The sequence below is a fragment of the Hyperolius riggenbachi genome, chromosome 1 (genome assembly GCF_040937935.1).
Source record: "Hyperolius riggenbachi isolate aHypRig1 chromosome 1, aHypRig1.pri, whole genome shotgun sequence".
Taxonomy (NCBI): Eukaryota; Metazoa; Chordata; class Amphibia; order Anura; family Hyperoliidae; genus Hyperolius; species Hyperolius riggenbachi.
This window is the reverse complement of record NC_090646.1, coordinates 323,599,156-323,626,445: the sequence shown is the minus strand read 5'-3', so window position 1 is coordinate 323,626,445 and position 27,290 is coordinate 323,599,156. Positions and strand designations below refer to the sequence as shown.

The 27,290-nt window shown below is 41.9% G+C and overlaps 1 protein-coding gene across 1 annotated transcript in view; it reads right to left on the bottom strand.

The window, feature by feature from the left end:
* LOC137509805 (receptor-type tyrosine-protein phosphatase S-like) overlaps positions 1 to 27,290 on the bottom strand; it is a 782,862-nt gene that overhangs the window by 435,170 nt on the left and 320,402 nt on the right. The window contains exons 7-9 of the mRNA XM_068233857.1: positions 25,594 to 25,863; positions 12,455 to 13,036; positions 3,170 to 3,303 (exon numbers count right to left, since the gene is read on the bottom strand). Of these exons, the coding sequence (XP_068089958.1) occupies positions 3,170 to 3,303; positions 12,455 to 13,036; positions 25,594 to 25,863 (986 nt within the window). The remainder of the gene's footprint in view (positions 1 to 3,169; positions 3,304 to 12,454; positions 13,037 to 25,593; positions 25,864 to 27,290) is intronic.

The window sequence follows — 27,290 nt, the reverse complement described above, 5'->3', positions numbered from 1 at the left end:
AGGTACTAGAACTTGATGCTTACATGTAATGATATGGAGAGCCAAATAAATAAAAAGGCAATCACCATCTTTGTGACAGTTCAACACAGCACACAAGGCCTGGACCAGTGAGGAGAATCCTTTAAGCTTTATTAGCCAAAATGTTGCCAAGTACTTAGCCTGGCTAGCACAACACTTCAGGAAAGGTAGACCTCTCTCAAAAGAAGTTGTATTCCTTACAAGTAAACATGTTAAGGGCCATGGGTACTTGAGAAGGTGTAAGGAGACGGCAATCGCTGTCCTTCAAAAAGGGGTTCAAACAATAGTAATGTTGCAAAACACTGTACTAGAATATTTACAGATAAATGTGTTGTATGCAATATTAGATGACAATCTGCATATGTATAATTATCAAGCAGGACAAATGTTATTCTACCAACAGCATAGAGTATTTATGTCTGGTGTTTCTATAGCTCTGTTGTACATAAAGTTGTGTCATTGTTATATTCTAGGATGTACAGATTATGTAAATATGTATTTTCTCTTATTGTAGTGTCATTAATAATAATTATTATTAATATTTTTGTTTTGTTATACACAGTGGCGGCGCCAGGGGGGTGCTTGGGGGTGCTCGAGCACCCCCTAGAATTGTCCAAGCACCCCCAAAGCACCCCCTGGAGTGAACTGACTTCAGGCGTCTAAAAGACGCCAAGTCAGTTCACACACCGGCAGCACGGAGCAGCAGGCAGGGCTACGGTAAGATGGCCGCCCGGAGCCCTGTTCTGCAGACTTCGGGCGGCCATTTTCCCGTAGCCCTGCTCTCTGCATGCAGGCAGGAAGTCTCGTCGTGACGTCGGGAAGGAAGAGGATCGTGGGCGCGCGGGCGCTGCGCGCCACAATGAGGTCGGGACTCGGGACGGGAGGTCGGGAAAGAAGGTCTTCTGGCTGTAGGTGAGTAAATGGGTTTTTCTTTTCTTTTTCAGGTGATGCGGATTGTGCATATTGGGGTCATATCTGCTACGGATTGTGCATATTGGGGTCATATCTGCCACGGATTGTGCATATTGGGGTCATATCTGCCACGGATTGTGCATATTGGGGTCATATCTGCCACGGATTGTGCATATTGGGGTCATATCTGCCACGGATTGTGCATATTGGGGTCATATCTGCTACGGATTGTGCATATTGGGGTCATATCTGCTACGGATTGTGCATATTGGGGCGATATCTGCTACCGATTGTGCATGTTGGGGTCATTTCTGCTACCGATTGTGCATATTGGGGTCATTTCTGCTACCGATTGTGCATATTGGGGTCATTTCTGCTACCGATTGTGCATATTGGGGTCATTTCTGCTACCGATTGTGCATATTGGGGTCATATCTGCTACCGATTGTGCATATTGGGGTCATATCTGCTACCGATTGTGCATATTGGGGTCATATCTGCTACCGATTGTGCATATTGGGGTCATATCTGCTACCGATTGTGCATATTGGGGTCATATCTGCTACCGATTGTGCATATTGGGGTCATATCTGCTACCGATTGTGCATATTGGGGTCATATCTGCTACCGATTGTGCATATTGGGGTCATATCTGCTACCGATTGTGCATATTGGGGCCATATCTGCTACCGATTGTGCATATTGGGACCATATCTGCCACCGATTGTGCATATTGGGACCATATCTGCCACCGATTGTGCATATTGGGACCATATCTGCCACCGATTGTGCATATTGGGACCATATCTGCCACCGATTGTGCATATTGGGACCATATCTGCCACCGATTGTGCATATTGGGACCATATCTGCCACCGATTGTGCATATTGGGACCATATCTGCCACCGATTGTGCATATTGGGACCATATCTGCCACCGATTGTGCATATTGGGACCATATCTGCCACCGATTGTGCATATTGGGACCATATCTGCCACCGATTGTGCATATTGGGACCATATCTGCCACCGATTGTGCATATTGGGACCATATCTGCCACCGATTGTGCATATTGGGACCATATCTGCTACCGATTGTGCATATTGGGACCATATCTGCTACCGATTGTGCATATTGGGACCATATCTGCTACCGATTGTGCATATTGGGGCCATATCTGATAACGATTGTGCATATTGGGGCCATATCTGATAACGATTGTGCATATTGGGGTCATATCTGCTAACGATTGTGCATATTGGGGTCATATCTGCTACCGATTGTGCATATTGGGGCTATATCTGATAACGATTGTGCATATTGGGGCCATATCTGATAACGATTGTGCATATTGGGGCCATATCTGATAACGATTGTGCATATTGGGGCCATATCTGATAACGATTGTGCATATTGGGGTCATTGGACGTGTTTTTTGTTAAAATCTGCTCACATTACGTGTATTTTCTTGAGAAAACCTGCACAATTATGTGAATTTTCTGGGAAAAGGGTCACCAAAACTTGGGCCCTCTGTCTTTGCGTTGCACTTTTAAAGGGAACCCGAGGTGAGAATAATATTGAGGCTGCCATATTTATCTCCCTTTAAGCAATACCAGTTGCCTGGCTGCCGTGCTGGTCCTCTGCCTCTTATTCTTTCAACCATAGACCCTGAACAAGCATGCAGCAGGTCAGGGGTTTCTGACAATATTGTCAGAACTGACAAGATTAGCTGCATGGCTTGTTTCTGGTGTAATTCAGTTCACTACTACAGCCAAATAGATCAGCAGGGCTGCCAGGCAACTAGTATTGTTTAAAAGGAAATAAATATGGCAGCCACCATATCACTCTCACCCTGGGTTCACTTTAAATTACAGTTAGCCCCGCCCTCATCCGGTCATGACCACGCCCATTTTTTCGCCGCGGCGCGCTTCGCGCGCCGCAGGTTGTGGCCACACCCATTTTTGGCGCGGCGCGCTTCGCGCGCCGCAGGTCGTCAGCTCCCCCGGAAATTGGTCCAGCACCTGCATAGCACCCCCTAAAAAAATTTCCTGGAGCCGCCACTGGTTATACAATGCGTAGCAAAGAGTTTAGAGTTTATTGAGGGGAAAAAATGTGAATAAAAAACTCTAAATAAAACGAGGCAATAGTTGCAGCCTACAAAGAACATCTGCCAAACAGAACATTTACAAGAACTACAGTGATGCATGACACTCTAATTATTATACGCAGATACTTACCTCAGATCCTTTCTCAGCTTCTTTGTAAATAATTTCATATTTCAAAATGCTGTCCTGCCGTGGTGGACTCCACGTTAGGCTAATGCTCGTTTCTGATTTGGCTTCAGCTCTGAAATTCATTGGCTGGCCAGGGACTATATAAAGATATATTTTGGAAACAAATGAAAAAGTAAGAAAAAGTTTATTTGTGCAATCAAATCCTCTCATTTTAGCTCACAATGTATAAACTTAATACAATCACCAAAATCTATAAATAATATATGAAACATTATTACTGTTAACGATAGCAGAATGAAGTTTGTTAACTGTAGATGTTAAATATTAACAATCTACTAGTATAAGATAGTGAAGTTAATAGAAAAACTGGTGCATATTTATATATCTGTACTTTGTGTTTTAAAGATTTACCACTCTACTCTAGGTTTTTGTCCAAATATTTCTGATTATTCCAATCCCCTACCCAATAATGTTAAAACATAACTTTTTGACACCACTTCAGGACAAATAACATTTGTATAATTCAACGGACTTCCAAAAAATTGTAACAAAATGGCTTCCTATCATTAGTGGCATAGGTGGCTTAGTTCTCCAGTGGTTCAATTCCTTCCTGGCTAGCAGAATGCAAAGGGTATCCTTGGGGACTTTCCTATCCAACCCTGTGCCATTAAAATATGGCATACCCCAGGGCGCAATACTATCCCCATTTCTGTTCACCATATACATGCTGCCACTTGCAAAAATTGTCCAAAAACATGGTCGGACATACCACTACTATGCTGATGACACCCACTATATTTATCATTTAAACCTAGCGACTCATATGCATGCTTAGCTGACCTTCAGCTGAGCCGCTCAAAGTACCTGCAACAAATGATCACTGGCATCAGCAAGATCAGAAAGTGAAAGTAAAAAACACATACACAACACTTCCTGTGTACTGTCCACACAGGAATAAATAGTGGGAACTTCAGTTACCAAAACAAAACACTTGTTAAAAAAAAAAAAAGTGACAGCATTTAAAAGTAACCTTAGGGACTTATTTAATATGTATGTCATGCGGGTATATTACTATTATTTTTGCAAATAAGGGCTTGCAATTATTGATATAGTATAAAGAATCACAACAGCAGTGAAGCAGTGTATGATATATGAATATGGAATAAACGTTATCCAAAATACAAGTTTTGTGATATTCCACTCTAGATGAAAATATCCCTTTCTAAAAGTCCCTCTGTTGCCACATAAGTAATAAAAGAAGTAATTCCTCATGGACCTCTGTGCAACGTGTCCAATTTATACAGAGGTTTAGCATCAGCTATCCTGTGGAGGATCGTTTAGGTGCAGGATCCTGCCTGAAAGATATTTTTACTGACACACACTCTTTCCACAGCCAAAAAATTGAAGCCGGCAGACTGGTGAGCCTTCTCTGGGTTTGCACACACAAACATAAGCAGTATATATTATATATAATATACTGTATATATGATGGTGGGTTTTAAAACGGGATGATTTTACATGTTACTTTTATTCACTGGCCCTACTACTTAAATGTGATTCCTATTTTTCTGAGTAAGAAATACTGAAATATGTTTAATTAAATTCTGATATTTATGTAGAGAGTCGTTTGCCATTTTCTAACTGGGTTTGCAATCTTAAGACTCAAGGCTAGAGTAAATGTAAGATCTCAACCTTAGAGAGCATTAGTGCATCTATAGCAGTGATGGCTAACCTTTCAGAGGCCGAGTGCCCAAACTGCGACCTAACATCGACTTATTTATCTCCGAGTGCCAACGGGGGGGGGGGGGGTTTGCGCCGTGCTGAAAACTGGGCGTGGCCATGGTATTGTATGGGTGGAGCTAACGTAATGATGTAACAGCGAGGCATAAGGAAGCAGTGTTTCCGCCATGATGTGGTGAAACGAGGATTCGCATCATGGGTGTGCAGAAACTGTATGATGCTATTTATACCCGCCGTAACCCCAAAGCAGCAAATATAGCCAACTATGACCATTAAGGGCTCATTCACACTATTTGCTGCGCTGTCAGTTTTGACGCAACGCACATAATGTAAGATTCATATGGTAACATGAAAGTCAATAGACTTCCATGTTACCATTCACACTACAGGTGTGCGTTCCCATGCGTTACGTTGTAACACATCTGGGAACATTTTAACGCACAACGCATACGTTTCCCGGATGGGTACAGCTGCCGACGTCCACGCTTTAGCGCACCACAATGTCCATTCCGTGCGATCACTGTGCGTTGGCAGCGCATGCATGAAATTGCGTTTGTGCATACGTTTTGTAGTGTGAATGAGCCCTTAATAATAAATGCACCAACAGTTCTCAGACACCAGAAAATAAACGCAATGTGTGCAACATTTCAGCAGAAAATCATGCAATGTGGGCCACATTTCACCAGAAAACAAACGCAGCGGGCAGCATTTCACCAGAAAACAAACGCAGCGGGCAGCATTTCACCAGAAAACAAACGCAGCGGGCAGCATTTCACCAGAAAACAAACGCAGCGGGCCACATTTCACCAGAAAACAAACGCAGCGGGCTACATTTCACCAGAAAACAAACGCAGCGGGCCACATTTCACCAGAAAACAAACGCAGTGGGCCACATTTCACCAGAAAATAAACGCAGTGGGCCACATTTCACCAGAAAACAAACGCAGTGGGCCACATTTCACCAGAAAACAAACGCAGTGGGCCGCATTTCACCAGAAACCAAACGCAGTGGGCCACATTTCACCAGAACACAAACGCAGTGGGCAGCATTTCACCAGAAAACATACGCAGTGGGCCACATTTCACCAGAAAACAAACGCAGTGGGCCACATTTCACCAGAAAACAAACGCAGTGGGCCACATTTCACCAGAAAACAAACGCAGTGGGCCACATTTCACCAGAAAACAAACGCAGTGGGCAGCATTTCACTGTAAATAAACGCAGTGGGCCACAATTCAACAGAAAATAAACGCAGTGGGCCACAATTCACCAGAAAACATACACAGTGGGCCACATTTCACCAGAAAACATACGCAGTGGGCCACAATTCACCAGAAAACATACGCAGTGGGCAGCATTTCATAGTAAATAAACACAATGTGGGAAACATTTTAGCAGAAAACACATTGGGCCGCATTTCACCTGCAAAAAAAAGGAATGTACTCACCTGACAGCAGTCTTCCCTCTCGGTTGGGCACTGGCGTGCATCTTCCCTGGATCTTCTGCAGCTGAGTCTCCCGCGCTGCCGCTGACAGGCAGAGTACAGGGCTACGGGAAGATGGCTGCCGCCGAAGCCCTGTACTGGAGACACAAATAGTCTCCAGTACAGGGATTCGGCAGCCATCTTGCCGTAGCCCTGGTCTGCCTCCCGGAGACTGCGGGGCTGCGGGCTATGAACTGGTGCGGCGGCGTCTAGTAGACGCTGCGGCCAGTTCATAAGCAGCGGTGGCGTGCCAGCAAATTAGGCTACGCGTGCCGGGCCCGGCACGCGTGCCATAGGTTCGCCACCGCTGATCTATAGCAATATTCACTTTACTTCTACATATTAACTTGGTGTCTTATAATATTTATACACAAGTCCATTGGCTGCACAGCTGTAAAATTCAATATTCAACAATTTCCCTTTCAGCACAAATGATTGCTAATTGAAAATAATCCTCTCTAGCCAAAAACCAGCCCCCCATTCATACACAAAAAATATTAACTGTTTCATCAAGCAATAGATTTTTTAAATATTTTAATTATATACAAATGTTTGATTTGGCTCCTACAATGTTTGAGATTTGTTAAATCACTATTTCAAAGAATATTTCCACTTATAAGTCTCATCAGCTTCATTTAATGTTTTTAAATATGTTAATAATTGAACATATACCGTACCTAATATACATACCATAACAAGAAAATGACTTTCTTTATACTTCTGCAGATTAGTGCATTTACAGTATACATACCCAAGTGCATTAAGTAAATGAATGGACTAATCCTTATGCCCTGATGGAATCGGACTACTGTAGCCTAGTGCACCTTAAACTTCCCTTGACAGTACAAAATTGCAGCATCAGTTTCTGTTTACCTAAAGCTAGGTTCACAGTGAGCCATTGTGGTGTGTCATAATGGCCGCATTGTAACGCAGAGTGTCCCACTGCAAATCTGCAATGCAAAAGCAATGCCACACTCACACCACTGCATCGTGGTCTGACAGAGTGTGATATCGAAATGCACCGCATTCAGTGAGTTTACTGCGTAACAGCTACATTAACAGTACAGTGAAGCATTCTTTTCATTGACTGTATGATTTACTGTAAAAGACACAATGCACGGATAAGGTGAAGTGCCACATTTCCATTGCATTGCGTTTCTGCTGTTATGCATTGCACCAGTCACTATGAACAGAAACATCAATCACTACCTTCCTTCCTGCAAGCACCGCTCCTATTGGCAGCCAGCCTCTCTTTCCTCTCTGCAGAGTACCCAGCATGAAATCCACTTTCCCCTGACAGAACCGTGTATGGAAAATGTGTGTCCAGGAAGGAGTGATCCCGCCACATCCCAAGGGCCCCGCACACAGCCCAGCACCTAAATCCAGCAGGCACATGATCTGTGGGCCACAGTGAGGAAGAGTCTGGGCCTTTTTCCTGAAGGGGGAAGGAGCAGAGAGGGGAAGCGGAGCAGGAGGTGAATAAATTGGCAGACGGTGTGAGGATCCTACCCGACTGACACTCAAGAGATCCAGAGGACGGTGTGTGGGATTGGTTACTAGATGGTAAGCCTTCGGGGCCTGTAGGAGGAGCCGGAGATCAGTACTGAGACTAAAAGCAGGGGAGGGATAACTCACACTGCAGCTATCTGTGTGCCTGGCCTGAACTTCCCTGCACAGCTCATTGTGCTGCCTCTGTCTCACCTATCTGTGCTATACAGCTTCTCTGCAGGAAAAACAGGATTTAGCTCAGGACAGGAAATCTTGTTGTTTCCTTGCTGTCTGTAGTTCCACTGGAGAGACTTTCCTCACTTCCTGGCTGTTTTCAGGACCTTCATTGGCTACCAACCCTGGTTCTCTCATGGACAGGAAATAAAGGTCAGGGGTTCTAATCAACCCTATGCAGGGTGCCTCCTATAAATGATTTAGGGGGACAGATGGAGAGGAGGTGGAGGCAAAATGAGGGCACAGGGGGAGAAGAGGCACAGAGGGGGACAGATTGAAAAAAGGAGGCACAGCAGAGGCACAAGGAGAGTGAAAGAGGCACAGAGGAAGCACAGGGTGGCAGCAGAAAGCATAGAAAATCAGGATAGGGCACAGAAAGACAGGAGGGAGCACAGAAGGCCATGATGAGGCGTAGGGGTGGGGGTGCAGCTGGTGACAATAGGCCTTGGGTGGTGGTAACTATAAAACATGGGATTCCTGATAACAGGAGTTCAGACACACCTCCCACTCTCATACTACACAGTATTGTTGCCAGCTGAAAGAGTCAGTCACTGTATTATGGATGCCTAATGCCTATATAGAGAAGGGTTGTTATTCATAAAACAATATTAAAATGTTGGAGAAGAGCACAGCAGACACATAATTATACAGTTATGGCATAAAACCTTAAAGAGAACATGAAGCGAGAACATTTTTTTAAAATAAACACATGACATAGCTGCAAATGAATATTACATACTAACCTCACCGTCAGTTCCTCTCAAAAGCTCACTACTTTCTTTTTACAGTGATCCCTTTCAGTTTTGACAATGGCCTCAATTCACTAAGCTTATCTCCTGTCTTTAATAACGTTTCTAGAGTTATCACCATGGTGATGAGGCATGTAGTATTCAGGAAACATTTTACCTCAGGCAAACCTAAAGTTAATCTTCTGTCTGTAAGTTAACTCTTCGATCCATAAAATAACTCCAGAATTCTAAAGTTAAAGACTACAGAGGAGCTAACTTAACTACAGAGGAGGTAACTTAACTACAGAAGAGATAACTTAACCTTCCTGGCGGTAACCCCCAAACGTTCGATCGCCGCTATCCGTCGCGCCGTGAAATATACCAGTTGCTGTCAGTTATATATCAGCAGCTGTCAGTTACAACTGAATGTGCAAGGTAATGTCCATGTTTCCCTATAGCTCAGTGTGCTGACCAGGAAGCTGTTATAGGGAAACGCCCATTTTTAAAATGGAGGACAGAGATTTCCATTGATCACAGTGGACAAATGGGACACAGGAGAGGAGAAAGAGATTGATTAGTAGACTACACAGGAGGTAAGTATGACCTGTGCATAGGTTATTTTGACTTTTTATTTTCAGTTGAGGTTCTCTTTAAAGAGGAACTTCAGCCTAAACAAATATACTGTCATTAAGTTACATTAGTTATGTTAATTAAAATAGATAGGTAATATAATCTCTTACCCACCCTGTTTTAAAAAAACAGGCAAATGGTGATTTCATGGGGGCAGCCATCTTTTTGGATGAAATGAGGTGACAGGGAGCATGAGACACAGTTCCAACTGTTCTGTGTCCTGATCACTCCTCCCAGCTGCGCGTGCGCTAGGCTTCAATTCTTAAATTCAAAATTTAAAAAACAAATTTGCGCCAAAACAGCAGAAGGAGAACAACATCATCAGAAATCCCATCATGCTTTGCACAGCATCAGGGAAAAAATGCACGGGCAGATTTCTTTGATGGGGTGGAGCTTAGCTTCTGTGCAGCTAAAAATTAGACTTTGGTAAGAAAAACAAAGTTCTGATGCCGTGAAACTGTTAAAGAAACACCAAGCCTTTTCAGTACTGCTGAGTAGATTTTTAGGTTAATTTTAATATGTTTCCTGTGTGTCACTGTTGTTTATTATATGTTTTACTGAATACAGGACCAATGTAAGATAAGATAGATGCTTTATGAAAACTGATATATTAAAGGACAACTGTAACGGGAGGGATATGGAGGCAGCCATATTTATTTCCTTTTTAACAATACCAGTTGCCTGGCTATCCTGATGATTCTCTGTCTCTAATACTTTTAGCCACAGATCCTGAACAAGCATGCAGCATTTCAGGTGTTTCTGAAATTACTGACAGATCTGACGAGATTACTTGCACGCTTGTTTCTGGTGTGATTTAGATAGCACTGCAGCCAAATAGACCAGCAAGGCTGCCAGGTATCTGGTATTATTTAAAAGAAACTAAATATGGCAGCCTCCATATGTTACTAGTTATAGTTGGGGCCGGTTCACATATGCATTTTTTTCCGGAGCCGGTTGTATGGATCCGGCCATCTAGCTCCAGGAAAACGGTCCATTTTTACAGCTAGTGTGCTGTAAAACGTCTGTTTTCCATAGGATCCTATTGTGCTGCAAATCCTTCTGTTTCCGTTCCGCTGAGCGAAATGGTCCAGAAAATTGGGTCTTGCTGCATTTTTTGGTCCGTTCAGCGGAATGGACCACGGAACTGTACGGCCGGTTCCGTTGGCAAATGCTAATGTGAACTGAGCCTTATCCTTTAGGGCCCTTTTACACTTAATCAGTTGGTCTCAGTTATAAGTGAAAGAAAACTGATTTTCAAAGTAATGTCCATGTTTCCCTATGGCCTCTTTTACACTATACGCATTTTAACTGAAAGCTTTTTCTTAATGCACTGCTATAGAAAAAACGCATACCAACGCATACTAACGCATACTAATGCATACCAAATCATTAAGTGTAAAAGGACCCTTAAGGTTTTATGTGTGAGTAACAATAACAGTAAAAAAAAAAAAGCTATAAACTGAAAAATAAGGAAATAAGTCCTAAATATCCTTAATTGTGATTAGGGATGATCGGAGTTGTCGAATTCCAAATCACCTGAAATTCCAAACTAATTCAGAATTTTGCAGACTCTGAATTTGCAATGTGAAATTGCAAAATAGTTTACTGGTTAAGGGCTCTGCCTCTGACACAGGAGACCTGGGTTCGAATCTCGGCTCTGTCTGTTCAGTAAGCCAGCACCTATTCAGTAGGAGACCTTTGGCAAGTTTCCCTAACACTGCTACTGCCCATAGAGCGTGCCCTAGTGGCTGCAGCTCTGGCGCTTTGAGTCCGCCAGGAGAAAAGCGCAATATAAATGTTCTGTGTTTGTTTTGTTGTTTGTAATTTAATGCAAATATATTTTTGCACTAACCATAATTAAGATTAATTATAGTAAGTTCAAAAATATCTTCCAAATAGGTTACAATTTCACTTTACGAGTTCAGAGCAAAACTCTAAGGCTGGGTGCACACATCGCAGAAATGCTAGCGTAGCGGAAAACGCAGTGTTTTTACCGCTAACGGCAGTCTATGGTCCGTATAAAAAAACGCATGTAAAAACGCACATGCGTTTTTACAGTAAGCGTTCTGCAAACGCTGGCAGTGTTGCAATATGCAGGCTGACTGCCAAAACGCACATAATGAAAGTCTATGGTAACGCATATGCATTGCGTTTTGCATGCGTTTTTCAATGCGTTTTTAATAAAAAAAAATATAGATCTCTGACTTCCCGTTGTCTTCCTAATGATTTGCATATATTTAAATTCAAAAACACATATAAAACGCATATGCGTTTTCTATTAGCGAACAGTAAACGCAATTGAACGCACGCAAAACACATGTAAAATGCATTAGTGTGAAAAAACACAAAACGCACCAAACATTCAGTAAAAACGCAATACAAAAACTCAAATGCACCTTCCTAAAATGCTACCTTTTCATGCTATGTCATTTGTGAATCCAGCCTGAATATCTACTGAGTTTTGCATTGACATCAACGACAGAAGTCAGAATTCTTTCTATTTTCCTTTTGTTTTCACATTACACAAATTTTGTGTAAATTTCCGAATTTACAAGTCGGAAATTGTGAATTTTTACCTTAACTTAAAATGTCCATTATCCAATGCGCTCGTCTCTATTTCTGATCACTCTTTTTTTAGGAAAGTTAGTTAAAGCAGCCCAAAGCTAAGTCTAGAATGTATGTTTTGAAAGATTAGGCATGAGATTCAATAGCAATCGAATAAAAACAATTGTCTAGGCACCCATATTGATAACTGATTCAAATATTTAAATAATACTACAAATTTTATTCAACATCTTCTAGTGCAAGGTAGTACACCAAGCAAAAATAAATAAATCAATATTTGGAAGATATCAATGTTTTGCCTGATCTACCACAACCGGCTTTATTCATCCATGCTGATTGAAGCCCCTTTCAAGTTTTCACGAAAAAAAAAATATATATATATTTTTACTTTTAAAGGGCTTTAAAGAGTTATTACCCACCTCCTTGCTGCGTTTTCACTTGAATGGGATCTGAGAGCGGACCATCTCCTACAGATGTAAATGCCAAGACCCTGACTGTATAAGTTTCATGTTCAAGTAAGCTTCCAATGGTGGTTAACAGGTTGTCATCCACATTATATTTTAACCAGTTACTGACTGGCTGGTCAGGCTCCATAGTATAATAAACACGATACCCCCTTATTTGACCATTGGGCTCCACAGGTTCTTCCCACTGAATTATCATTGTAGTGGAGCTAAGCATTCGAGCCTGTACATTTCGAGGGGCACTGGCAGGAGCTTGTTCTCCTGTACGTGTCACTACAGGTTCACTGGGAGGTCCTTGTCCAATAGAATTAACTGCTGAGACCCATATTTCATATTCAGAATTAGGACTGAGTCCACCAATGCTGTATCTTGTAGTTGTGATATCCTCTTTGATTTGATATGGTCCATCCTGTGTTTTAGACTTGTATTCTATGACATAATAAGAAACTGGGTCTGGATTGCCAGAGTCCCAAGTAATTGTTATACTTGTAGCCGTGGTCTCGGTTACTACAGGTGTCCCTGGTGCTTTTGGAAGAGCTGAAATTTGGGTGAACAAAACACACAACAAAAGCAAAAATTGTCAATAACAAATACTTAAATTGATTGAAATATAACTTTCTTGTTGAAATTGTAAAATACAATATTCCCCTGTGTATGCCGCTAAAGATAGAAACATGTTACTTGCCATTCATTGCTTTATACTCTGTACAGTGCTTCCTTTTACTCACAGACTCGTTCACTCCATCATGCCATTAGAAATATCCACAGTGCTGTTTTCCACTGTATGAAACCTACCCGGATAACTTAAAGAGACTCTGTAACAAATTTTTCAGCCTTAGTTCTTCTATCCTATAAGTTCCTATGCCTGTTCTAATCTGCTCTGGCTTACTGCAGTCTTTCCTAACTGCACTGTCTCTGTAATAAATCAATGTATCTTTCCTCTGTCCTGTTTGTCGGGCTAAAGCTTGATTGTGTGGAATGTGCAGGGCTGCTTGTGATTGGTAGAAGCGATACACACCCTCTGCAGGCCCCCTGCATACTATGAATGACTCACACACTATGCTTAGCTGAGCCTATTAGAAGCTGGTTAGTTTGTTTGTAAACACTGCCTAAAACTGTTAATTACAAGCCAGGATTGCAGCAGAGAGTGGCAGAAACAGCACAGAGGGGCACAGGAGAAAATAATGAATAGAATGGTATGCTTTTTATTGTAAGAAAATTAGAGTACAGATTCTCTTTAAAGGACACCTGAGCTGAGAGTGATATGGAGGCTGACAAATGTATTTCCTTGTAAACAATGCCAATTGCCTGGCAGTCCTGTTGATCTTCTGGCATACGTAGTGTCTGAGTCAAAACCCTGGAGCAAGCATATGGCTAATCCAGTAAGATCTGAGTCAGAGTATCTGATCAGCATATGCTTGTTCAGGGTCTAAGACTAACATCATTAGAGATAGAAACAAGCTTATGATTTGTTAACATCAGATGTTTTCGGCCCACTTCCTCATTCGCTAGTCCATTCATCCCCTCACCTAGTGTCTCTACCCTACTACCCTCTCATTTGGCACTCTGAAACAGAAATACATAGCTCAGATACTATCTCGTATTGATCTAAGGAAGCGGGCAGGTCCCATGAAACACGCTGTCTTTTTATTAAGCCTCGTACACACGCCTGACTGCAGGCAACGACGGGTCTGTTGGCACCTCCCACTGGGCGGGTGTTCAGCAGACAGTCCAGCGTGCGTACAGTCAGTCTGCAGACTGATAAGGCTGGAACGCCCGCCCAGCGGGAGGGTCTGACGGACCCGTCGTTCCTATTAATCCAGTGTGTGTACGAGCCTTTAGTGTCTAGCAATAAACATCTTAACCTCTTATCACGAGGTAAGACAGTTCAAATTACTTACCTCTGCTCACTACACATTATACAACAACTGGGCTGCCTCCTCCCATCTTGCATTGTCTCTTCCCCTGTCCCAGGGGTTACCTCTGTGACTACTTCCAGCGGTCCTTTGTTTTTTCTAGAGCGCGACCCATGTTGATCAACCGAGTCATCATAACGAGTGGAGACAGTCCTTCTTCACATGCCCAAAAATTGTGGTTGCCTATAGCAACCCACGTTTGTGAGTAGTTGTTATTTCTTTACATTTCCCAGAAATACTACACTATTGGCACTCCTGGTGCTCTTTTTTTCTCCTTTCTTACCAGTACCTGTGTTTTCGAACCTGAAATTCAACTACTAAATCTCCCAGGATACTCTCCAGATGTTATGCTCACAATGGCAGGCCCCCAGTGTTTCCAGTTTCTGCTCTACTTGTATTTGAGGTTGGAGGTGGTCGGGACCCTATACTTTAAAGTGTAGCTGAGATCAAATAAAGACAAGTATTTATGCATACCTGTGGCTTCCTCCAGCCTCCTGTAGGCGAACTGCACGGGTGCAGAATGAGCACGGCTAGGACTGCACATGCACAGAGGAACGCGACTGGGGAATTCACCGGAACTGACTGTGGGACAATAGAGAGTCCCGGGAAGATGGAAAGGAAGCCCATGGCCTACAGAGGGCTGGGAGAAAGCGCCAGATAAGTAAAAATGCGTGTCTTTATTTATTATTTTTATTTTGTATTTAGGCATAAGCAATTATTATTGATTATACGTGGCTGCTATTTTACCATATAGTAATTTTACCTTATTTATATTGTTATATTTATTAGTGGTAATTATTTATTATTTTTACACATGACTGCTGTTTTACCTTACAGTAGTTTTACCCTATACGTGGTTATGTTCATTAAGGGTAATTAGTTATTATTAATTATAAGTGGCTACTGTTTCGCCTTATAGTACTTTTACCTTATACAGGATTGTTATATTTATTAGGGGTTATTTATTCATTATTAATAAAAAAAATGGCTGCTATTTTACCTCATGGAGATTTTAACTTTCTAATTGTACACCAATATTCTAACCACTTCCTGCAAACTGGATGTTTATAAATGACCTATTTGCACACCTTTATTGCAAGTAGGACATTTATATGAAATGTCAATTCTGCCAAAGTACACAAGACATTCAATAGTCCAGTTAGTGGTCTAATGGGAGATTTAAAGATGTTTTTGGATGGGATGGAGGTGCTGGGCCTGTAAGCAGTGCTATCTATCTATCTATCTATCTATCTATCTATCTATCTATCTATCTATCTATCTATCTATATATACACACTGTATAGGTAAAGTTCATTTATTTACAAAAAAAACAACAGACAACACACTTCCTGGCCACTTCCTCAATAATAATAATAATGAACAGTGTTTCCAGGTAAATGTAGCATGTCTAATTTTGCATGTCTGGGAGGTGTGGGTGGAAGGGGGCAACTTTACTGCCTCGTTATAGGGGCGGCATAAGTTGAATGCTGGACATCCTTCTGGTGATGAGTGGATTGTTGGTACACTGCTGGTGAAACATGTAGGAATCCTTTTGTCAAGTCTCTCCCCCTTATTGGGCCATGCAGTAGCATCAGCTGCACATTCAGACATCCTACCTGGACTTTACCACACTGCATGCTATTCAGGTCCACCCGTCAACACCTGCATACTGCTCATGCTGACTTGCTCCATTATCGACTGGCTGCCATCGACAATATTAGAAAGAAATGCTGTATGTTTGAATTGGGTGGGCTCTTTCCATGTTTGTATTCCTTTTTATGGCTAATCACTGAATACACACAATAGTTTATTCAGCCAGCTGCGAATGGGCTTTTGCTGAAAATCCTGGTGTTTTACAAGCTTTAATGTCACTGCAATTGGGTGGCTCTTTCTATCCAGACATATTACTTTGACACAGCGTGTGTAAATCCATGCACAGGAGAAGTTGGAGAACTCACATAACAATCTGAACAAGCCGCTTTCCTTTTCCCCAAAGCCTGTGGGCAGAGCTCTGTTCCCTCCTGTGTGTAGGAACACGCTGAACTACTTCCTGGTCAGGCTAGCTCATCTTTATTCAACAGCAAGACCACACCCTGCTCAAGGTAATACCTGGACTGGGCCAGGTGACCAGGGAACCCACCCACTCTTCCTCTGACCAGCTCCAGGACCCTTCAGCCAGCTCTTAAAAGAGCTCAAATCACAGATCCAACTGCATTTTTATTTTTTTTTCCTGGAGCTTTATTTTGCAAGATACCTGAAACAAGGTGTGACACAGACAACATCTATCACCATTCTTTGCAAAACCAGTGACACCGTCACAACAGGTTGAGATTAGGTAAAATTATGATTTTAATTAAATGGATTCTACCAATTACATTCAGTGGAAATGGATTCTAAGAGTGGAATTTATTACGTACAAACTGCAGTAAAGGGTCTATATTTAACCTAAGAAATTCTGTTCTGCCAGTTACTACATAGATACCAAGGTATTTAAAGTATTTAACAACCTGAAATTGGGTCTGTAGTTTGCGAATGGCATTTGTGTCAAGCAGAAAAACAACCGACTTTTGCCAACTGATACAAAGGCTAGAATAACCTGAGAATGATTGTATACACGTAGTCCATGACTTATGAACACCTGACATACAAACGACCCACCGAACACCCGCCAATCCGTTGTGATGTTGTCACAAAGTTGAGGACCACATCTTCTGCTGTCCTCCAGCCCCGTTACTTTAGCAGAGTAGGCACAGCGGAAGCCGCAGTGTCTCACCTAATCCATGGGCACCCGTGACAATCAGTGACGTCCTCTCTCCCTTCACTGTTACCCTAATGCTGGCTACTCTTGCGTTGCGTAAAGACGGGTTCAGGAGAAGCAGGCACTATGAAGAACAGTGAAGGGAGAGAGGATGTCGCTGATCGTGGCGGGTGCCCCTGGATCAGGTGAGACACGCTATGGCTCAGCTAATGTGCGCTGCACAGTTAGTGCGAGTCCTGTTACTTAGAGTACCGTGCAAGTCATGTAGGTAATGCAGTCATGCTATTTGTGAAACGCCTGCTACCTCAATGTCAGAAGTAATGTTTAATTTTCCCGTACTCCCTGCATACAACAGTTTTACAGCTGTTTGATGAAAACACCCCATAGAAATGAGTCTCATATTTTTATTTTCAGTTTTAAAGGGAACCTGAAGGGAGAGGATTATGGAGGTTGACATTTATTTAATTTTAAACAATACCAGATGCCTGGCAGTCTTGCTGATCCTCTGCATTTAATACTTTTAGCCATAAACCCTGAGCATTCATGAAGATCAGTTGTTTCTGACAAAATCTTACAAGATTAGCTGCATCATTGTTTCAGGTATGTGATTCAGACACTACTGATACAGATTCAGATGATCCAGATACTACTGATGCCTGAATGGTCAGTAGGACTGACAGACAACTGGTATTGTTTTAAAATAAATAAATACACACACCTTTCACACATCCACACACCTCTCACTTCAGGTTCCCTTTAAAGGCTTCATTTTTAAGAATTCTAAACAGCAGAGTGACACACTGATATAAATCTGCTTAGCTACAAAATGAACAGAGTTAATGACCCTTTCAACTTTTCAGCTCTATAACCTTATCATCAGCCTTTTCTCAGTCAGGTAAAACTGATTGGCTTCTATTTACTTTTCAGTGACATAGGCTGAATTTGACAAACTGTTTGACAAGCTCATTTGCATAAATATCACTCTCTTAGTAGGACTGTAGGACTGTTCCTATGTTATTTCATCATGTCATATGTCTCTTCAAGTATGCCTTAAATTAATCTTCTGGAGAAACACTATACAAGGGTTAAATCTCTCCTGAAGTATCTTGTAACATTTACAGTAACTAATAAATCTGGTACCCTTACATTAATTGAGCATATCTTCCAATAATTCTTTGCCATTTAGTATAAAATAAAATGTAGGATAACATGTTTGCCATTTCCAGTAGAAAAGAAAGTTCCGCTACACCAGTGGCTGGGTGCAAAAGGTTTCTCCGTTTATTTTTTCATCAATCAGTGAGTACAAAAGTTAAAAAAGCTCACGCGTATCGGAGCTCATGGCTCCTTAATCATAGCTTGTACATTGTTATAATGCATGAGTTTAAATAGTGCACAACCCTCCCACCACAAGGAGGGAGGGAGGCGTGGCCTGCGGCCTTAAAGTGACACATATATATATACCACATTAAAATTGCAAGAATATGAAATAACATAAAATAAAATCATGTATACACAAAAACATGCATAGCACAACTATGTCATGTCGTCTCCTATGAAGAAAAGAAACTCGCTGATATTAAGGTCCAGATCGCGGAGACTAGGGAGGAGCTCAAAAGATTCTCCTCTCTTGATCTGTTTGACGATCTGAACAACAAAATGAAGGAGAACATCACTAAAATAGAGAACATCATTTTGAATACTAAACGTATAAAGTTTCTTCAGGATACAGGGGACTATAGGAACAATGTTGTGTATGAGTGGGGTAGGTGGGAAACCATGCATCGTTCACCCAAACCGATACTACGCAAACCTAGACCCCACCACACCAAAAAAGTTAGCTTTAGCTCTGCTGACAGCTCAGGGTCTCTTTCTGATTTGTCAGATGAGGTTGAAAATAGGGCCCAGTCAGTCTTTGCTGGCACCCCCAAACCAAGGGGGGACCAGCGCGGACAGGCAACAGGAACAGACCCTTTAGTACAGGCCTCCTATTATCAGAAAAAAAAGAAAAAGCACCGGAAGTTCAAGAACAGAAAAGGAAACGTAGAAGGAGGGCGGGCAGGAAACACAAAAGATTAGGCTTTTCCAATGTTATTAACCTTTCTAAAGTACCATTATCTGATGCCCAACTTTCCCTCTTGTCTAAAGGCCTCTCTTTTTCTCCATCCTGTCATTTCAATATTTTTAATACAATGTTGGATGTTAACAAATTTGTCCGCAATCTTATGGTGAGAAAACATTTTGCGGAGATGGAGGAGTCAATGGATCCGGAGGTGGGTGGGGGACCGGCCACGGGGTCCATTGTTTTTTCCGCCCCGGCGCCCGGGGGGGGGGTTCCTCCATTCCGGGGGGCCTCTACCACCCTCTCTCTGGAATCACGTTCCAGACAGAGCGGCGGCCCGGTCGCCGGGGCGGACGCGGGCCCCGTGTCCGTTTCCAACCCATCCTTCTACCCTGTGCAGGCTAGGACCGGGGTCGTGGACACCTTTCAAGATATGATCGAAACTACATTGATGCAAGTACAGAGGGTGTCCAGGGCCAGGTCGGACCTGTCTGTACGGGAGCGGGAGGCACTTCGGTCCCTCCAAAACGATCGGTCCATTATTATCCGCAGTGCTGATAAAGGGGGGGCCGTGGTGGTTCTGGATGCTGACTCCTACAGAGCAGAAGCCTTACGACAGCTTGGTGATGCCAACACCTACCAGCAACTAAGTGGCGATCCCACTATGCGTTTCCAGACAGAACTTAAGCAGCTGTTGGATATGGGAGTCTCTCTGGGGGTATTTACCGGGAGAGAGCGAGACTATCTCATGGTGGATGCGCCAGTCATCCCCATATTCCACCATTTGCCCAAGGTACACAAACCGGACGTTCCGCCAAAGGGCCGCCCGATCGTTGCGGGCATTGGCTCTTTGGGCGAGCGTCTGGGCCAGTGGGTTGATAGTTGCCTTCAGCCCCTGGTACAAAGACTCCCGGGTTACCTACGCGATACGACACACCTGCTTAATAGTCTGGATCCTCTGCGATGGGAAAGTCACTACTCATGGGTCACCATGGATGTTAACTCACTTTATTCATCCATCCCCCATGATAAGGCTCTTCAGGCTTTAGATTTCCACATCCGAAGCTATAGCTCTTTCTCTACGGATCTGGGGAGCTTCCTCATGTTGGCGGTAGATCATCTGTTGACCCATAATTATTTTATGTTTGATGGGGTTTTCTATCTCCAAAGGTGCGGAGCTTCTATGGGAGCCAAGTTCTCCCCATCCCTGGCAAATTTGTACATGGGATGGTGGGAGGAGCTCCGCATCTTTGGAGCGGGAAACCCCTTTAGTGAGTTCATTTTTTGGGATGGTCGATACATAGATGATCTGCTGCTGATATGGGGGGGCCCCCCGGACCTTGTTACACAATTCCTTACCTATTGTAACGATAATGGTCTCAACCTGTCATTCACCATTTGTAGTGACCCCATAGAGGTCAATTATTTGGATTTGACTCTCTGTGGTTCATCTGTATCAAACAAAATAGTTACTAAAACGTATCGCAAGGCCTGTGCAGGTAATTCCTTACTTTTGGCAAAAAGCTGTCATCCCAAACACACTTTGAGGGCGATCCCCTATGGAGAACTATTAAGAGCAGCCAGAAACTGCTCCGATCCTAGGGACATGGAGAGTGAGCTGGCACTGGTGGAGCGGCGACTTCAGGACAGGGGCTACGACCGCAGTTTAATTAAAAAAGCTAAAAAACAAGTGTATAATAAAAATCGCAATGAACTATTGTTTACTGGTTCTGATGGCGGACTGGGACGTAAAAAGAGGGGATTGACTTTTACAACCCCATATAGTTTAGAATACGAACAAGTTGTTCACATAATTAAGAAATACTTACCCATTCTGCACTCGGACCCAAAACTCCATGAAATTTTGAGTCAAGGTTGTGGTTTTTCTGCACGCCGAGCTCCTACCCTGGGGTCCCAGCTCTCCCCGAGCCTTTTCTCCAGTTCGGAGAGGAGGGTTCCTACATGGTTAACTTATACAGGTTCTTTTAAATGTGGGTGCAATACCTGCAGATATTGTACTGTGCATGGTGCGACCCGCGAGATAGTTTCCATGTCCAATGGGACCAAGTTTCGTATCAAGCAATACATTCATTGCGGTACGAATAATGTGGTCTATCTTGTTGGCTGCACCCTTTGCAGGTTGCAATACGTAGGCTGCACCACACGACCTCTACGCCAACGCATTTCCGAACATTATAACGGAGCCTCCAGATGCCTCAGGAACAAGTCCTACATCTCCCAGGTCTCTAGTGTGTCTAAGCATTTTTTTCATGCACACCAGGGAGACATGAGGAGCTTTGTTTTCCAGGGGGTGGAATGGTTTTGCGTTCTGCTAGAGGGGGAGATATGTACAGGGTTTTGCGAAAAAGGGAGGCTTTCTGGATTTGGAAATTGGGGACTAGGATTCCACAGGGCTTAAATTCCAGAATGGATGTTAATTTAACATATGACCTTAATTCTTAGTGTCACAATTATTTTGGTACTTAACAGCATCTTTACACGAATTTTGCCATTTTTTGTCATGTTTATGTTCTTTAGGGCATCTGGACATTTTGACATAGTTGTGCTATGCATGTTTTTGTGTATACATGATTTTATTTTATGTTATTTCATATTCTTGCAATTTTTATGTGGTATATATATATATGTGTCACTTTAAGGCCGCAGGCCACGCCTCCCTCCTTGTGGTGGGAGGGTTGTGCACTATTTAAACTCATGCATTATAACAATGTACAAGCTATGATTAAGGAGCCATGAGCTCCGATACGCGTGAGCTTTTTTAACTTTTGTACTCACTGATTGATGAAAAAATAAACAGAGAAACCTTTTGCACCCAGCCACTGGTGTAGCGGAACTTTCTTTTCTACTGGACATTTCGAGCTCTCTGGTTCCTCGCTCCCTTTGGTCTAAATGTGTGTGGATGTTGCGGGTCCTTTTCCCCTTTTGATTGTTTGCCATTTGTCGCAAAATAAAGGTATGCACACAGTCTGAACAGGACTTTAACAGCTTGCCTAGTTGTTATTCATTTTTGTTTTCACCGTTTTTATATTGTTACATCATATTATAATTCCTACTCACAAGGCCTCTCCCTGTCTAGCTCTTGTTTTTCTATATAAACTGCATAATGTAGTAGCATGAAAAAATCTTACTTAAAGAGACTCTGAAGCGAGAATAAATCTCGCTTCAGAGCTCATAGTTAGCAGGGGCACGTGTGCCCCTGCTAAACCGCCGCTATAGCGCCGCTAAACGGGGGTCCCTTCAACCCCAAACCCCCCACTGCGACACTTGGTCGCAGACTTGGTCACTCCTGGAGGCAGGGCTAACGGCTGCAGCCCTGCCTCCAGTCGCGTCTATCAGCGGCGCATCGCCGCCTCTCCCCCGCCCCTCTCAGTGAAGGAAGACTGAGAGGGGCGGGGGAGAGGCGGAGATACGCGCTGACAGACGCGCGTGGGGCAGGGCTGCGGCAGTTAGCCCTGCTCCAACCAGGAAGCGCTCCCCCGCTGAAACGAGGGGATTTGGGGGTGAAGGGACCCTCATATATAGCAGGCACATGTGCCCCTGCTATATATGAGGTCTGAAGCGAGATTTATTCTCGCTTCAGACTCTCTTTAAAGGGAAGAATAGTTAAGCTATTTGCTGAAAATTGTGTAGCACTTATACTTACAGTACAGATGTTGCAACTTTTTTTTATAAATGCTCAAGAGAAAAATAAAAAAATAATATAGGGAGATACAATGTATGGTCAATTATATGCGGGCGGTGCTATCCTCTATCCTGAGTTTGCCCAGAATGCAGTCAAAGAGATAGGTAGCTAAATAACTACAATGGGATTTGCAAATTCTGTAAATCTGGTAAAAAAAATACAGAACTGAAAGTCACATCTTCTTATGCCAAGCACACAGACTGACTCGATAAAGGGGCACTATGGCGAAAAATGTTAAAATTTAAAATATGTGCAAACAAATAAGAAATACGTTTTTTGCAGAGTAAAATGAGCCATAAATTAGTTTTCTCTTATGTTGCTGTCACTTACAGTAGGTAGTAGAAATCTGACAGAAGCGACAGGCTTTGAACTAGTCCATCTCTTCATGGGGGGATTCTCAGGGATTTATTTATTTTCAAAAGCACTTAGTGAATGGCAGTTTCTCTGTCCAACTGCCAAAAAACCATGTAGAAAACAAGGAAGATGGCCAGCATCATTGGTTAAATCCTCTTTAGGGAATATCTTTATAAAGAATAAAAGCCTTGCTGAGAATCCCCTATGAAGAGATGGACTAGTCCAAAACCTGTAACTTCTGTCAGATTTCTACTACCTACTGTAAGTAACAGCAACATAGGAGAAAAGTAATTTATGGCTCATTTTACTCTGGAAAAAATGTACTTCTTATTTGTATATGTTTGCACATATTTTACATTTTACAGTTTTTCACCATAGTGCCCCTTTAATATTAGTATGTTGAACTGTGAGATTGAATCAATTTATTTGACAACATATTTTAGCCAGTTTAAATTTTTAGGGTCCTTTAGCTTGTTCTTTGTTGTTCACATGTGCCCAACAAGAAAATGACACACACACACACCAATGGTATTGATCACAGTACATATTGAGGTATTCTGCTAAAATACAGTCTCTGAATAACCTAAATTAAAACTATATTTTTGTTTATTGATAAAAAGGAAAATAATCCCACAATCTCCAAGTTTTAAACATATACAGATACGCTCATTAATTTACCTCTAGGCAATTAATGGCATTACTATACTTTCCATAAAAGTAAAAACAATAATAATTAGTAGTGGTATCAGTAGTAATAGTAGTGGCAGTGGTAGTAGTAGTGATATTATCGATATGTAATAGACAATACATACTATATACAGTTGCACAAACGATGATATGATAATACAGAATTACTTACAAATCATCTTTATATATTGCAAGTATTTTAACAAGCTGTATCACACTGACATACGTAGGACTGCTCTGGAACTGCTCATGAGTTACTACAGTTGTTTTCCTGGACAAAAGTAATGATTAGACATGAACAAACTACCTGAAAAATACACATATCCAGCCTCTCCATGGATGTGCATGATACATACTAATGTCATGTGTATTGAATGAGTAACTGCAGTAAAACTAGATATACCATAGGATTTGGAAGGGATTCATTAAATTTTAATTTCTACTTTGAGCAAACTTGTTAACTAATTCCACAAAGATGGTGATGTGGCTTAAAGGGATCCTTAAGGGCAAAAAAAAAAAATCAGTTTTACTCACCTGGGACTTCTACCAGCACCTGCAGCCATCCCGTGCCCTTGCAGTCACTCGTGGATCCTCCTGTCCCACGCCGCCAGCTAGTTTCAATTTTTTGTCCGATAGGCTCACTGCGCCTGCGCAGGCCTGGCCACGCGTCTCCTTCTTTGCATTCCCGTCTGCAATAGCGCTATTGCGGATGGGAACGCGAAGAAGACTACACGTCGCCAGGTCTGTCAGGGCCTGTCGGCAAATCAAAACTAGCTGGCAGCGGGGGACAGGAGGATCCGCGAGTGACTGCGAGGGCACGGGACTGCTGCAGGGGGCTGGTAGAAGCCCCAGGTGAGTAAAACTATTTTTAAAGAGGCTTAAGTGCCTCTTTAACTTTTTAATACTTAAATGTATAATTGTTTGCTGCCATGGTTTCCAGAAAATTAAATCTCATTTTATTTTTGTAACCAGCGCTATAAATATATAGCTCAAAAAGGCTAAAACTAAAAGGTAGCATTTGATAACATTCAGTTACAAAATAGCTTTTGTAATATTAACATACATTTTACTAATATTTGTGCTTAAAAAAAATTAGGCCTTGTTCACACTAGCAAAAAAAGATAACAGGAGGAAATGGCAACTCTTCCAAATGCAGGCTGCACCCGAATTGACCAGCTGCATAGATCTGCAGAGCCCAATACACGGGCAGATTACACAACTTGCACTCAAAACAGATGCAGCGAATAGAGGGTGTTAGCTTCCAAACACAGTTTGCGCAGATTGTTCAGTACTAGACGCTAAATGTGTTAGCTTTAAGTTTTGCCAAGAATGCATGCAGCAGTGCAATATCGCACTGCACCTCAGCGCATGTACGAAGTGGGAAGATCAGACAGTGCAGTCTATGCACTTCTGATATTCTTGCATCTTGCACACCATACGCATTGCCAGAATGTGCACAGGAAAGTGTACAGTGTGAATGAGGCCTAACTCTTAAATGAAATTATGCTCCACTAACGGAACAGTAAAAGGTAAGAAATATTTTATGATAGCTCTTTGAACATACTATGCATATTTGTACAGTTCTGACCATAATGGAATTAGGAAAGCCATACTTACATTTAACTGTTATTTGGGCTACTGACTCAATGACGCCAAGACTTGACATAGCTACGCAGGTGTAATTAGCAGACTCCTTCACATTGGTAAGTTCCAAAACATTGCGCCCAACAGGCATGTCATCTTCTGGGGTAAGATCTTCAGCACCCATCATCCACTTGACATAGGGCATGGGTGAACCCACCGCTACACATGTAATATTTACATTACCTCCAGGCATAATTTCATGGCTCACGGGTAAAATTGAGAAACGTGGAGCTACACGGCGAACTGCAGGCAAAATTAACAAGGATACAGGAGAAGTTATTTATATAAGATTCAAACTTTTTCTCTGATATATATATATATATATATATATATATATACATACACATATATATATATATAAATTAAAACTTACTACACAAACAAAAAGGAAGAATATAGAAACATGAAGCCATTATTCATAGCAAAAGGTTTCCATAGATAAGGAGTACACCCATAACAGCACAGATAATACACAAAAATTTATTAGCAATTTCTCATCTTTCTCAACAGATATGGGGTATCACAAAATAACTGAAGTTGTAAAATTAATGCACTCCATACGTACTGTTTTAAAATTCCTACAATGACATGTCTGAGTACTCAAGTATTTTAACACTACCTTTCTCTACCAGAGACAACAAATTACCTGACTTGAGATATAAAACTTGATATCAGAAGGACTTTGCTATGTCTGCTGTTTCTGATAACCTCAACATAGCCAAATCAACTTCCTAACTATTAATCATTTGAGTCTTCAACAGGTAAGTACTATTCCGGTGTACCACATATCAGCAACAGAGATGAGAAACTCTAATGAAATTTTTGTGGTTTTGGGGTGTAAAAACCCTAACGAAGCCTCTTTAGAATTTGACACGGTTTCATCGATAAATGCAGCTTTCAGAAACACAAACATCATGCATAGGAAGTATAAACGCTATAAAAGAAAAAAATAAATAAAACATAAAAAAAGAAAGAAACAACAAAAAAGGAAAGGGAGGGAAAGACAGAAAATGCAGAGGAATAGAACATGAGGGCAGCTAGCAAATGCCCACAGTAATACTGGGTGTAGATAAAGGCATCAGGGGATTAAGGGCAGAGAACCAACTAAATGCTTTAAACTGTAGCATTAATGACTAAATGTGTTTAAAAAACATTGAGGCCACCAGCCTCAGTGCGATATTAAACGGATTGTCTATTGTAAAGCAAAGTGATGGATTAACATTGATTGTAAAAGTGACATGTTCTGTGCATCCCCCTTGCTGATAGGTGGATGCAGTTTTCAGACCTCACAAGTTAGAACATGGATATAGGGGTTGAGGGAGCCCAGTTTGAGTGACTCTGTTCCTTTTGTTAAAGTAATCTTATTTCTTCAATCCACCCAAAGAATAACCTTTGATGTAACAAATGTAAAACCTTGGCCCTGGTGTACTAAAGCTTTCTTATAAATCTTACAATATCTTTTTCTCACCTTATCAATATATATTAGCACTAAATAAATCGGTGTACATTAATGGACTGTAGATTTTACTCTTCTAATCTTATCATCCTAAATTTTGTATAGCTTCAAATCTTTAAAAACAGTATTTTACAGATGAAGAAAGATAAAAATAAAGTAAGAAATGCAACAGAAAGTTTGGTTCATCAGGGTTTTAGAAATCGTACTTGAGTAG